This window comes from Abrus precatorius, unplaced genomic scaffold (assembly GCF_003935025.1).
Source record: "Abrus precatorius isolate BTA unplaced genomic scaffold, Abrus_2018 Scaffold8, whole genome shotgun sequence".
Taxonomy (NCBI): domain Eukaryota; kingdom Viridiplantae; phylum Streptophyta; class Magnoliopsida; order Fabales; family Fabaceae; genus Abrus; species Abrus precatorius.
In genome coordinates this window covers 25874902-25889612 of record NW_020874428.1, presented here as the reverse complement: position 1 = coordinate 25889612, position 14711 = coordinate 25874902, and the positions used below count along the sequence as shown (strand labels likewise).

The following is a 14711-nucleotide window of genomic DNA, read 5'->3' as shown; positions in this document are numbered from 1 at the left end:
TGCTTTACAAGTTATAATTACAAATGTATCATTCTTCTTCTATGATATGGATTTTCTATAATATAGACGTTTAGTCAATTAATTTTACATTTTTACTTAAGACAAAAAAATTTGTATAAGTAAAAATACAAAATTTTATTTAAGTGAACTGTCTAATTCACTTCAAAACAGAAGAGCATCTGTATCCATCCAATTCATCACCCACTTCATTGTTTCTTGGTTTTTTATTTTTTTTATTATTATTAAAAAATTTAGCTAAAAAAAAAATAGTTAATATACTAAGACAACTCACATAACTCCGTTACTTATACAATGTTAAGTTAGATAGATATTTTAGAGACTAACTATAAACCTTTTTAGCTTGTTGCTTAAGATGATCCAAACAACAGAATGGTAGTTTTAACTTTAGATTTTTATCTTTTCTAACTAAAACATTGAAAACATGGCACAAGGAGTGAAAAATAAATCAAGAGACTAAAATCACTCTCCTCTAACTTTTGTCTCCCTTCCTAATATTAAGAAAATGACTTAAATAAAACTTTAATCTTCTAAAAATATACAATTTTTTTTATTTAATCACTCATTTTTTTTATTTTTTCTCAAATAAATTCTTAAAAAATATTTTTGGTTTTTATTTTGTCCCTGTTAATAATTTATAATTTTCTGTGTTATTCATTTATATGACATTCATTGCTGATATAATACGTGAACAATGACGGTATATCTACGCACCTTATTTTTCTTATTCTCAAATTCCAAATTTAAAATTGTATGACTACAAAGATCTCAAATGCAGATTGAGAAAAAAAAAAAATGCATGCCGTCTCTCTCAATTCAACATCCAAGGTATGTTAGCTTGGATGACGTGAGCAATAACGTTGAATTGGTCAAGATTAATGTGTGTTTTCACTCGTAAGAAGTGCAAGATTGGAAGTAGAAAGAGGAAGAGTGAATATGCTAGGTTGAAAATAGTATTAAAAGAAAGAAAATACAAGATACATGAAAGTCAAACATAAGAACAATAATATATTTTAAGCATGAAAAACTATTTTTTCTCTGGCGTGTAACCGTTGGTCACTAATAAGAAAGATATGCGTAATAAGTAAAGAAACTAAGATCACCACAAACAAAGAAGTTATGCTACGCTTGAAAAGAGAATTTGGCAAATATAGTAAGACTACAAAAATTAGGTTCATGAATGTAGTTCAATTAGAATATTTGTACCACAAATAACATCCTTTTAGATAACACCCCCCACCCCGAAAACAAAGAAAATGAAAAGAAAAAAAAAAAGCGCGTAAATGGAACAAGAATTTATTTTGAGATTTAAGAAAAGTCACGTGCATGTTTGATATGAATGTCCACTTGTGGTGATAGTAATGGTATTTACACAATTGCAATGATAACAAAATGAGAAATCAATTGGAATGAGTTTGTGATCTAAGTTCCTCCATTGCAGTAATGGATGCCATTGCTGTGCGCTTTTTGGTACTTCTTGTTCAGACAATTTAGGCCCCATATCCGGATTGTCCGGTCATCACTAGCTGAGGCTAACATGTGGGGGTTGGCTGGATTCCAGCTCACACAATTAACAGCTCCAGAATGACCAGGTAATGTCTCTATTAGCTCTCCTGAGCTTCTGTGCCATATGTAAACCTACAAAGATGGACCATGACCCAACTCAAGTTTAATAGTTCTCCAAATATATCCAATAGAATTGACGATCATAAGCTGGGAAAATAGCACCAATAACATTACAGATTGCTGTATGGAACTGTTTCACAATCAAATCAAAGAAGCTTAGCGGCTGCTAAATTCTTCTATCAATCTAAGATACATCTTGTATCTAGATTCCTCATAGGAAATCTACTAAATGTCACAACTAGAAACACGTAAATATTGATTTTCTTTGGCATTATCTGAAGATGACAAACTGAAGGCCAATAATAGACAACTAAAAGGGAAAACCAGCTGATTTAACTACAGAACATATCGAGCAGAATTGTGAATTATCAATCAAGATGCTCCTAGCTTTACCAAGATAAGCTATAGAATAAACCTTATAGAAGCCCATGAGAACTGAACATAATAATAAAGACGTTCAATATATCAATCAAACCACAAAGCACCATTTCATGGCTTGCATTGAGTGCAGGTTCGGTCCAGCTTAATTTTGTCAGTTTCTTTAGACCTTTTGGAAAACATGCAATTATTTTCTAGAATTCAAGTTATTCCAAACAAGCACTCAATGTCTTACAATAAAACAATCGGATTTAAAAACATTTGTTTGCTTGATGGTATCAACAGAAACAAACAAGCTCCAAAAGACTTTCAATTTGTAAATAATTAATACTTAAAAAAAAAAAAATTTCCATTCTGCTCAACAATAAAATATCCATACCTGTGAATCCTCACTTCCACTAGCAATAAAAGCTTGGTCAAGGCCACCAAAGCAAGACCTGATAATAAACCGGGCACGTCGATGACCTGTGTACTTGCCAACAAGCTTAGGATCACCTTTTATGTTCCAAAGATGTATTTCTTGGTTCAAAAGATTAACCAACAAGAATTTGTTATCCTCTGATAAAGAAAAAGAGGTAATTGTTTGATACTCTTCAATAAATCTCTCTTCCTTTGTTTCTCTATTGAACAACAGTACCGCATTGGCTTTACAAATACTTAGAATCTCTTCACCATCACCCGTTATTTCCAAATCAGAAATTTTAAGGGTTTTTTGTCCTTTCCAAGACTCGACTTCTTTACCATCTAATTCCCACATGCAAATGCTCTTGTCACTTAAGCCGGAAAGTATATATTTTTCACATGGAAACCATGTACAGGAAACTAGGCCAGCACTGGCTTTTTCATAAATCTGGAGGCACTTGCCACTAGAGACATCCCAACGTCTAATTGCCTCCTCCACTCCACACGTGAGGAGCTCTTGATCATTAGGACTCCATGAAACAGAAGAAACAGGTTTCTGGTGACCAGATAATTTATGCTTAACAGACAGTCCACCATTTATGCCAACCTATAAAAAATAAAATAAAATCTGAAACCTAATTCCATAGCATGAAGCCATATTTTATTTGTGTGTCGCATGCAATTTTGTAAATTGAACAACGAGGGCATGTGTCTGATCTGAAGGAAAACATCACAAATGAGATTTGGATTTGCAGGGTGATAGTTGATAGCAAAATCAAAACTCAAGCAATGAAAACACATTTTTAAGCAAATTAAAAAGATACCGAAGTAAGAGAAATGAAAGAAAAAACGGAAATTCGCAGACCAATATCAAATATTACCTCCCAAATTATTGCAGTTCGATCATTTGATGCCGAAGCTAGATATTTCCCATTGTGTGAAAATTGTACAAACCAAACTTCATCGTCATGTGCTTCTAATATCTGTAGAAACATTAGTAAGAAAAGAAAATAACATAAGAAAAGAGATACCACTCATGCTATAGAAAGTAAGGGTGAAATTGTTGTTGTAAATAAATAGCAAAAGGATTGAACCAGAAGACAGATTCTATACCTTCTCTCTTTTCTCCTCCCAGGCTTTTGGGGTTGGTTTTTGAAAGAAATCAGATGACAAATATTAAATTTAAACCTATAGCCTTGAATCCAATTAATGATACATAAATCTCATTTTGCAAGACAGGAAATGTTTAATAAGTAAAAAGTGGTGAAGTCATTCAAGGTAGAGATAGCGCTTCTGGCACCCATAGAAACAATAGCTTGACCGGATATCTCTTACAATATATGTGTGGTCAAGAAGCTCCTACAAGCTGTGTATCTACTTTAAGGTTATTGTTCTTCTAATTGAACGAAACTTAGTACTTTCAAAGAGTATGAAGCAGGACTATTGCCAGGTCAAGTGCAAAAGCAAAATAGCAAGGCATAAGTTGCCTCAAGAATTGAGATTTGGAAAAAGCAAAATAGATGCAAACGATTTGTCACAATTCCAAATAGATGCGCATAGTCTACCATGACATCCAAGAAAGGATTTTGCCTAATCACTACCATTTTTGTTAACTCAAATGACAAACTAGCATGTGTTCGCTAAGTCTTTCAAAACCTACGATAATTGGCATCACCAACATTTTGTTAATTGGTGTGGTCAAATCGTTCTAATCATTAACATTCCTCTTACACAAAGATTAAAAGAAAATTCACAGGACTTCAACAATAATCACATCCATTTTCAAGATGCCACAGTTTAGTATTCACAAATCTGGTACATCACAACAGTACTTAATAATCAGGAAAGATCACCAAATTTATCAAGAAAAGACAAACATGAAGACAGTGATAAAATAAACTATACAGTGGCCTCTGCGCACAAGATATTTTCTAAACAAAAGTAAAGGCGAAAGAAAAGCAAACAGATGGAGTTCTAATCTGCAACAGGCAAACAGAAAGAGGATGATGCTACCACTACTAATTAACAGTCAACAAGATATACTAGACATATTACTTTCTAACCTGTAATGTTCGAGAAGGTATCTGATCTTTTCCACAGTGATGATCTGAATATAATGACATCTTATCCATTGAATTGTGAAATGGGCATGCCTCTCGTTGCAAGACAAGGGCTTGTTCAACTAGATGCTCCAACCTCTTTTCAGGTATCATTACTGTTGGGGGAATCAGTTTCTGCAATTCCTCCAGAAGCTTTGATCGAGACCTCACCTTTACAATATCTCTCCTAGGAGATGGTGAGACTATGCAGGAAGAAAGTTCTCGAATTCTACTATTATTAACGCAAAGTGGAGCAATCTCTGTCCTCAAGGTCTTCAATGCTTCCATGACCTTTTCCCCATTAAGAAGTTCAAAGAATTTCTGCTCCAATATTAAAAATGAGGCTGATGTGACAATGCTTTCATCGGCCAGACCAATTTTATGCAATGTGACTACACTGTCATCCCAATTTCCATCAAGTATTTGCTGCATAAACAGATTCACCCCAGGTGAGTGTAAAGATATTCCAGACTCCTCCTCCAAATATGCTCCACTGTTTCTGTAACCAAGAGAGTATAATGCCCTTGCAATTATCCTGACAAATTCCTCTCTCTTTATAACCCCTTTGGAACCAACAACTTGTTCGTCCCCTTCGGACGGTAGGGGCCGAGCCATCAATTCACCTGACAAGCCTCCAACAAGCTCCACAGAAGAAGAACCGTTAGACAAGCCAACTAATCCTTTAGAGGTTAATTTCATTCGTTTCAAAGCTGGTTCTTCATCCTCCACACCTCCCATGAAAAGTGCACCTCAGCCCATATATAATTTCAGCAGTGAGAAAACAATACAAACAAGCATATAGCTAAGAAAATGCCTCTGAAAACAGCAATGAAAACAAAATGTCTGCACAGAAAACACCAACAGCAAAAGTAAGTATACCATACAAGTTCCTCATATTGAAACTACAAACGAGCACAATCCAAAAACAACAAGAATAACAAAAATGCAAGAATCCAAGCAGTGTTACTCGAAAGCACAATGTTTCTAACGAATAACCGAAACAAATTTGATTGCGTGATGCCTAGCTTAAGTCTAACAGAGACTATCTGAAATCCAAAAATCACCATCACAAAAACGAAGCCGAACTAAAAAATTGCCAGATAAATAAATAAACAAATAATATACATTTTCCTGTGAAATAAACAGAGCAAAATCGAGAAAATCGGAAAAATAACAGAAAAAGTATAAGATAGAAGAATCGGTATCAGAAGTCACAGATCCAACAACTTGAGAAGAAGATAAAGATGGTGATGATCCACCGACTTACCGAACAAGCAAATAAACGATCGGAACCAAAGTTTGAGGTGCGATCGTGTATTGAACACCGTCGATTCCTCCTCCTCCTCCTTCTTCACAACCTCTTTCTCTTCAGTTACCAAAACCACACACGCTCAACAAAATCCCAAACCTTCGCCTTTTCTCCAAATGCATAGACTCGAATGATATATATATGTGTAATAAATAAATAATATAATTATAATTGTGAATATTTATGTTATTCATAAATTATTTATTATTCCACTGGATTTCTCCTTTTTTATTTTCCTCGTCTTTTCTCTTTTAAAGCTTTCTATTCTTTCTTCCTCTATCTTTCGTGAAATGACAATCCCCACCCTTCACAGTTTCTTTTGGTTCGGTATATACCTTCCTTCTTTCTTAAACCAACACGCCTTTGCCTTCTTACTTCTCTTCTCATACGAAACTTCATCCCTTTTCTATAGCATTAATGCTCTTTTTTCTTCAAAACAAATATATTTTTAGAAAAGATAAACATTACGGTACACAATCTTACATCAGATGTCAGTTTCTAGTAGTTCAAATAATGAAATTGTTCACATAATCACAAGAATTTCACGGGATATCAAGAAGTTCAAAAAATTAATTTTATTAAATTCAGTGACAAACATTTCAAACATGAATTTTCTTATATTCTTAATGATAATTTTTAATTAAAATTTAGTATTTAATTATTTAAAAATATATTCAAAATCTTGCTCCTCCTTGTATAACTGAAAATAATTGAAATGTTTGTTCCCAATTGAGAAGGGTGGTTAGAAGAATGGATTCCAACTTTATAGGAAAAATAGTACAAATTAGATGTCAATTCTGCCGAAAAATTAATTAATCATCAATTACGGTCTTGTCCTATACAATGTCTAAGGTTGTACCAATCCGAAAATCCCTGTGTGTTTCTCCTTTGATTGTATTATATTAATTACGTTTTAAACTAACTTTTCTTGAGATAACTGTTGTTGTTAAACTCTATAAATGACCCGTGGCATCATAATGAAGATAATTAAAAATGCTTAGAGAGAGAGAGAGAGAGAGAGAAATAAAAGGGTGGCTGTCTTTACAACGCCACGAATATTAAGTATTCAGACACTGAATTAAAATCCAACCAAGTCCTTGAAATAATGAAACTCGTGGACAAAATACATGGCACTTGGAAGTTGATTTACACATACAGAGCATAAACCGCTATTAAAAGTTCTTAAGCAACACTGAAAGAACTTGCTGCATTCTCCACAAATCTTCTTGCTCCCTTAAACCACCTCTTGTCACCAGCTTGAGCCTTGCATATGTATAGTTTTCCATCTTTTACCGTTGCTCTTATTAGTTGGTGCTTTCCACCTTCATCTCCATCAGCAGTCCTTGTCAACACAGACAAAACATAGTACTCCTTCCCATCAATATTTGTTTTTGAACTCTCCAAGATGTTTGCTACGGCCACCGCATTTGGATCGAAACCCCCCTGACCAATTCATGTCCACACTTAGCTAGGAAAAGCTTATGAAAATATCATAAGTTCCAGTTTATTTCAATAATTCTTTTTATAGTTTATTAGAATAAGTACTTTTCAATTTATTTTAAAAAAATTATGAACAAACTTATTAGTGTATAAAAAATTTATCTAACAAATAATTAAGCAGTGTTCTCATCAAATGCATCCTTAGTCACTTACCTCAGCTTGAGTTTCGCCAAAGAAGGCTTGTTTTCCTAGTAAATAATCAACCTGCAATCAGGATTTTGAATTTCAGCCACCGAGTAGCAACTGGTGCCATTAATATCAAATAAACCTCTATTTTAGTTTTTGAGATTGTACCTTAACCTGGACATTGCAAAATGTTGCAATATTTCATTCATTTGAGTCCTTTATTTTTTTTATGCATTTTTTCACGGACATTGTTAAAGACTAAAATTACTAGTTTTACAATATTTTTAAGGGAAAGTTTTATGAAGTTGAAAACTGAAGGGAATGATATTTAAAATCTCAAGGACCAAAGTGGAAGTATACTCCATCAACATTTTGAATGGTAGGAACTTGAAACATAATACATTAATGGGTCTATTTGTTAGAACATAATCAAAAGTACTAGTTTAGAACAAGTTTACCTTAGAGAGGAACTCTTCGGGTGAACCATAGTCAGTGATGGACTTCTTATCAGTTGGAGTCACCGTGACAACAACATTGGTGGTTGAATCAAAGTTATCCTCATATCTAAGAACCTGACCTATGTACTCAACCTCTTTGCTTGGGTTCCACTTTGCGGGAATCGATAGTTTGAATCCATTTCCATCGTATGACTGGAAATCTGTGTTTGCTTTCGGCTTTCCAAATACATTGGCTGCAATCAAAACAATCAAATTGCTCAAATAAATCATTTCGTTCCCATTATTAGATGAATCAAATTCACTTGGCCCCCACCCAACAACTTCAACTTTTCGGTTAAGGTCGTGATCCTTGACAATCACATGGTATTACAGACTTTATAACCAAATGGTTAATTTAAGAATCTAATCTTTGCCAACACCATTCTTTCAATTATAATCAAATAGCCTAAGCATATGATGGGGTCTACATAAATTTATTTTACAATATTAAAGATTAAGTTAAACTAAATTTATTTTACTACATTTAAATTCTATCCTATGATCACTAAATTTGTTTCATCTTAAAGTCTAACAAGTAAAGAGTGGACAATTCACAGAAACCACTAAATCAGAAGTAGATTATACAATTTCGTTACTACAAATAGAATTTCAGTTCAAAACAAAGCAATTGCAGCCATTTGGGGTGCTCCATGGGTGCTCATGGCACCAAAGGTAGCATGGTTTCCTAGAGCATAGTATGATCTTATTCTTTTCAAAAAGTGGACATTTATGCAAATGGGTATTTAACTTCTAAGCCAAAGACTATAAGCTGCTATCATCATTTAAGTATAGTATAAACTTTACTGTCCACATAGATGTTAGCTATATAAATATAAATTGATCATAATAAAAAGATATAAAGTAAGTAAATACCAGCTTCTCCATAGGCTGCATCTGCAGGAGAGACCTTGGAGCCAACAGCAGCAGCACCAATGAGCACAGTGAGAGCTAACCGGCGAGAGACTAAGCTAGCATCATCCTCTTGAGGTGTCTGCTTCTGGGCCTTGCAAACTATGAGGTTTGGCTTGGTGTTAACCATTATGCGTTGAGAAGGGGTTCTGGTAGGGGTGGTAAAGGCATGGTGATGCAAGAAACATTGAGTAGAAGCCATTGTGCACTCTCTCACACACACAAACTCTCCTTGTTTGCTATGTGAAATTAGACTATGGTATGGAACTTGTGGACTTGGAGTTTAGTTTAGATGTTGGGGTGTGAAAGAGTGTGGTTGGTTTTGGATATTGGATTTGGAAATGGATGATTGGGAAGTTTGGATTAGATTTTTGATGTGGGATAAGGTTGTTGAGCCTCTGATTGGTGCCACGTCATGTCACATATTTTCATTTTCTTCGACCCGTAGCCACTTAGGAAAATGGGGCCTTGTTATGCTTCAAGACATTACCATGACTTGATATTGTGTATACATAATGGTTCCAAGTTTTTTTAATATTTTTTCTTAAAACGTGTATTCATGTAATTGATGATTCTGTTCATAATATACACTTCTAAGCTGTTTGCTTATGAGTTATTATTCTTTTATATCACATGAATTTTTTCCATTAGAAACCTAATTTTATTTTATTTTTATTTATTTCAAGTACAGTTGGTCTCAATTTAAATCTATTTTTTAAAATGTTAACACTTCATATTGAAATAATAAACATAAAGATGATAGATTTGAATTGAAACTCAATTGTTTTTTATTTACTTTAGTTTAATTATTTTAATTTATTTATATGATAAAATAGAATACTTATTATTTATAGTGAAATATCTAAGCTTTACTTGAACTTAAAAATGCCCCTTCAATGCACCTAATTCCAAAGCCTCACTTTTCAAGGTCCCAAAGAATTATTAATTTATATTTTAAAATATTGTTAATCATTAAAAAATTATATTAAATTAAAAAAATAAACACAAAAAATATTAATTTTTAGAAATTTATTTTAAGTTTTTAAATAACTTCACTTATAAATTAAATTAACAATTAATAATTGATGATATCTAGTGAACTTCAATTCCTGTTGGTTTGAGATTGGTTACATCTTACATGGAGTTGGCTTCAATTCATGGATGAGAACCGTCCAAAAGCATTAAATCTTGAGATCTTTTTCCTCACATTTGGATTGGGATTATTTACCCAAAATGCAAAGCATATTTTAGACAAATTTGTTGTCTCTAAAATACCCTTCAATTATAATTTCATGGGCTTTACCTTTCGCTTTTGGGCTCTCAAGTCTTCTTTCACCAAAAAAAAACACCTCACCCATTATTACCGGAAAAAAATAATTTCAAACCATAAAACTAAAAAAAATGTTAATATCAAATTTTAAAGATGAGTTTAAAAAAATAATTTAAAAAATTTATTATATATTTATAAATTTAATATAACAAAAATTTGTTACTTCTAATGCTTAAATTAAATTATAAAGTAACAAATTTTTATTATATTAGAGTTATAATAATTGATTGTTGTTTACGCTGTGGCTCGGACTCCGAAACGGGAAGATGACGTGGAGGTTCACGTGTATTTTGTTTTGTTGTTGAGAAGAATGCAAAAGAAAGGTGGTTGCTCAATTATCACTATTTATTTATTCAAACATATATTTTGCATTCATTAAAAAAGAGAGAGAAGCAATTATACTAAATAAAAAATCATTTCATCAAAAAGCTAATATTTTTTTCATTAAATTCTCTAATAAATTCTCTCAATTATTAATATAAAGTAAATATATTTTATTTTTAAAACATTAAACTCATCTACATTTTTATTTAATATTTTTATAAAACATTAAAAAATTATAACATTACTTTACTTCTCTCTTAATATATATAGTATCCTCCTAAGTCTTAAATATATCTACCAAACATTTTCCCTTTTCAAACACTTTCTATGTTAACTTTTCCCCTCAAGTTGAAGTATAAGCATCTCTTTCTCTTTCTCCCTCTCTTTGTGTGTGCGCATTTGCATTGCAGTGGTCGTTCGCTTCTACTCTTCTCTCTCTGCTCCTTCCTCTGGTCTGTACGTTAAACCATTCCTTTTCTTTTTCGCTGTTGCAATTGCAATTATTTCATGCTTTTAATTTTGATTTTCGTTTTCTACATAGTCCTCTTCAATTCACTGGACATTTTTGTAGTTAGGTATTTCCCCGTGTTTGAATTTCTTCCTTTGTTGATCATATCTCATTGTACGTCAAATGCGCTTCCTTTATGCTTCTGAATTCAGGGTGGAATAACTTTACTTGCAGTAACTTTTCTTATATTCTGCTTCTCAATTTTATGGGGTATATATGTTTTGAAGAAATTTTTTTATCCTGGCTCATTTGTGTTTTGTATCAGTGTTTGCATCAGTTTTAAAGTAAATGGAGGTTTTAATCTTTGATATGTATCACAATCATTCACAGTCTCGTTAGAAGAATATCTTTTGTGTTGCTCGCTGACTCAATGTTGACTTCTGTTCCCTTTCCACCTAATCCTTTCAAGTTACGTCTGAGAGTTAAGTTTTGACGGAGAAAGAAGGAAGAGTATGTATATATTTTATTTATTTATAGTAAATATTTTTTAATTTAATATTTTTAAATGAATAAAAAAGTAACATAAATTTAACATATTAATATTTTTTATTTTTATAATTGTTGTATAATATTCTTAATTTAAAAATAAAATATTTACCCTTTGTTATCTTATCCTTCAATACTCATCTCCTGACTTATCCTAAATTTCTATAAATACCCTTCAAAACTCGAATCAATCCAATGTTCAGGCCTAGGATTAGGAATGGCTTCAAGTACATTGAATCTTTTACATTCATTTCATGTTTGTTGGTTTTCCTATGAATGGTTATCTATGCTGCTGTGGCGTTAGGCATAATAGCTATTTCATACAATGCATTATGATTCTCTTTTTGGTTCTTATAGAAGTGCTGGAACAATGTCCGAGAAAATCACAGCTGAAAATCTTTTGAACACCCTTGTGGAAACAATTGCTGAGAAGCAAAAATCTGTATCATTCTTTGAAGAAGAGAAGTCAAGCTCAGTGAGCTCCCAACTCAATAAATTGTTTGGACGCCAGAAACCTGTGCACCATATTTTAGGGGGTGGAAAATGTATGGCAGCTCTATTAAATTTCCTGTAAAATCCATCATATTGGCCTTGACTTATAAACTTTTCCCTCTCCCGTTTGAATGATGTAGCTGCTGATGTCTTGTTATGGAGGAACAAGAAGATCTCGGCTAGCGTTTTAACGGCTACAACAGCTATATGGGTGCTTTTTGAATGGCTTAATTATAATTTCCTAACCCTTTTATTCTTTGTTCTGGCTCTTGGCATGCTAGCACAGTTTCTTTGGACAAATGCTTCCGGCTTGTTTAGCAGGTTATCCAAACATCTTTACTTCGTTTCTTTCAATGTCTGACTTTATGTTAATATGTTATACTACTTTACAGCTTTAAGTAAGCATGCTTTGTTCTCTGGTGCAACAGGAAGCCATCTAAAGTTCCCCGTTTCTTTCTCCCAGATGATATCTTTGTGAATATTGCAACTGCAGTTGGTGCTGAGGTTAACCGTGGTTTGAGGTTTCTTCAAAATGTTGCTTGTGGAGGAAACCTAAAACAATTCCTTCTTGTATGGTTACTCTTATGTTCACTTGCTTTGGAATTGTTATTTATAGTCCAAATTTATTCTTAAAGCTTAGTTTCCAGGTTCAAACCATTCTTCAGTTTCAGACATCAGTATTTGTGTCAATACTTGGTTTTCAATCAATTCCATTTATTTTTGTTTGCTACAACATTTTTTGTTTGTTACATGTTATTGATTTGTAATTGGAGTTGTCAACTACTGTTTTTTTTTCATTGAATTTCTTCTACGATAGGTTATATTTAAACCTATACTATGCAGAAGAGAGAAGTTCCTTGAATTTGTCAGATCTTGTCAAGTCAACTAAATCTTATGTGATAGTAACTTGTAAGAATCATTTGCTGTTAACCTGTCTGTTGTGGCAATAATTAATCTATTATTTGTGTGTTTATGCCTGATTTTATCCCTTTGATGTTTCTAAAGAAGTGAGCATTACGGTGCAATGAGAATAAAGAGTTGGCACCCAGGGAGGGTGTGGGTAGGTGAGGAAGAGAGAAATGACTGCTCCCAGTAGGAGGTACGATATACATTGTATCGGGAAAACGAGGATTGTAACTTGCAAGTTTAATGGGTCAATGTGGATTTGTTGTATTACTTGACTTGGAGAGTCGTATTATAGGACATATATGATCAATGTGAATTTGCCGTCAGTTTTATAACTTGTTTTTAACCATTTCTGTATGCAGCTAAATTATGTTTATTTTATATTTCGTAACCAAAAAATGCACTTTCTTTATGGAATTTGTGATAATGGTTAAAACACAACCAGGTTGTAGCAAGTTTATGGGCTGGTGCTGTGATTGGAAGCTGGTGCAATTTTCTGACTGTTATGTATATTGGTGAGGGAACTGCTTTATTTTCATCAATTGATAGATTAGAACGTGCTCATCAGAATATTTGTTTGCTTTAATTAAGTTGCACAAAGTTTGAAAAATATAATTCAAAAGTTCAACTAATCCTACAATATTTGCTCTCAATAAAAATGATATATTGAAATTATGGAAATTGTATTATATTAGCATTTCTTGGACGGTGAAGGCAACCTAATGCTGTGCTTGTACAATGGACAATAGGGATGCTTAAAACTTACTATTAACTTTAAAGAGCATGTAATTTGGCTGCGTCATAACTGTGTAGTTTTCAGTATAGTAAACAATTTGAAACATGTTAAATACTTGTTCAGTGGCTGGGGTGAGGGACGGTATAACAGAATACGCACATGCAAAAAATATTCTCTGATAATATGCCACCTCAATAACTGTTCTTATTTGAAAACTAAAATAAGTCAATCTTCATGTACATTGTTTTTGTAGGATACTGGGATCTATTTCTTCCCGAAGTTCACACGATGATGATTTTCGTTCTAGTTTTATTCTTTATCATACATTATTGCTAAAACTTCTATTGTGTAATGTCCTCAGGTTTTGTTGGTGCACATACACTCCCAGTTCTCTATGAAAAGTATGAGGATAAAGTTGACAACTTTGTGTACAAGGTCCTTGATCAGATGCAAAATCACTATCAGAAGCTGGATGCTGGTTTGCTTAGCAAAATCCCCAAGGGAAAGCTCAAGGGGAAGAAGTATGAATAGATTCATCCTTATGTAAATGGTTTGATTCTGAACTTCCATTACTTATGGAACTGGGAAAGGCTGATGAAGGATGTAACTAGTGAACAAAAGATTTCTGGCCCATGCTGTTGATTGGGACTCAATAATTTTATTTTATTTTTATATATATTCTATGTTGGGGTCTTTAAAATTTATGGTATCCCATTATTTGATATTATCCAGCGTCGAACGTAAAACAAATAAATAAAAATAACAAATAAAAAAATCCTAAAAGTTTTAGGTGCTGCTTGATATTTTCCCCCTCGTTTTCCATAATTTTTTTTATATTTTTAAAAGTGTTATGTCATTTTTAAGTGTTTTTATTTTCACTATTTGACGAAAGAAATGGAAAAAAACAAATTTTTACTAATTTTTTCTTATCTGTAAAACTAAAACCAAAATAAAATGTGGGATTTTTGCAATTATTTAAAAAAATGTATTAACTTAAAAAAATAATAAACAAAAAAAACTGTATCATTTGGTTATTCCATATATTATAACAAGACGTGGGCTCGT

General features: G+C 32.8%; 3 protein-coding genes across 8 annotated transcripts; 1 reads left to right on the top strand and 2 right to left on the bottom strand.

Moving 5' to 3' along the window:
* Positions 1 to 1144: 1144 nt before the first annotated feature.
* Positions 1145 to 6210, bottom strand: LOC113848399 (WD repeat-containing protein 26 homolog). The gene is made up of 5 exons (XM_027477885.1): positions 5791 to 6210; positions 4488 to 5366; positions 3306 to 3407; positions 2402 to 3031; positions 1145 to 1656 (listed from the first exon to the last, which is right to left on the bottom strand). Exons 2-5 carry the CDS (start codon positions 5259 to 5261, stop codon positions 1441 to 1443), a joined length of 1722 nt encoding a protein of 573 aa, XP_027333686.1. The 5' UTR covers positions 5262 to 5366; positions 5791 to 6210; the 3' UTR covers positions 1145 to 1440.
* A 639-nt stretch (positions 6211 to 6849) lies between these two features.
* Positions 6850 to 9206, bottom strand: LOC113848400 (oxygen-evolving enhancer protein 2, chloroplastic-like). Of its 2 annotated transcripts, XM_027477886.1 has the most exons (4): positions 8829 to 9206; positions 7917 to 8149; positions 7486 to 7536; positions 6850 to 7275 (listed from the first exon to the last, which is right to left on the bottom strand). In XM_027477886.1, exons 1-4 carry the CDS (start codon positions 9064 to 9066, stop codon positions 7015 to 7017), a joined length of 783 nt encoding a protein of 260 aa, XP_027333687.1. In that variant the 5' UTR covers positions 9067 to 9206; the 3' UTR covers positions 6850 to 7014. The 2 variants fall into 2 exon arrangements, with proteins under 2 accessions (XP_027333687.1, XP_027333688.1); XM_027477887.1 differs by lacking the exon at positions 7486 to 7536 and having other exon boundaries at positions 8829 to 9175.
* Positions 9207 to 10847: 1641 nt separating this feature from the next.
* Positions 10848 to 14319, top strand: LOC113847409 (reticulon-like protein B8). Of its 5 annotated transcripts, XM_027476506.1 has the most exons (7): positions 10921 to 10974; positions 11292 to 11480; positions 11870 to 12057; positions 12145 to 12325; positions 12433 to 12574; positions 13356 to 13425; positions 14008 to 14300. In XM_027476506.1, exons 3-7 carry the CDS (start codon positions 11883 to 11885, stop codon positions 14175 to 14177), a joined length of 738 nt encoding a protein of 245 aa, XP_027332307.1. In that variant the 5' UTR covers positions 10921 to 10974; positions 11292 to 11480; positions 11870 to 11882; the 3' UTR covers positions 14178 to 14300. The 5 variants fall into 5 exon arrangements, with proteins under 5 accessions (XP_027332305.1, XP_027332308.1, XP_027332307.1 ...); XM_027476504.1 differs by lacking the exon at positions 11292 to 11480 and having other exon boundaries at positions 10848 to 10974; XM_027476507.1 differs by lacking the exon at positions 11292 to 11480 and having other exon boundaries at positions 10853 to 10970.
* The last annotated feature ends 392 nt before the right edge of the window (positions 14320 to 14711 follow it).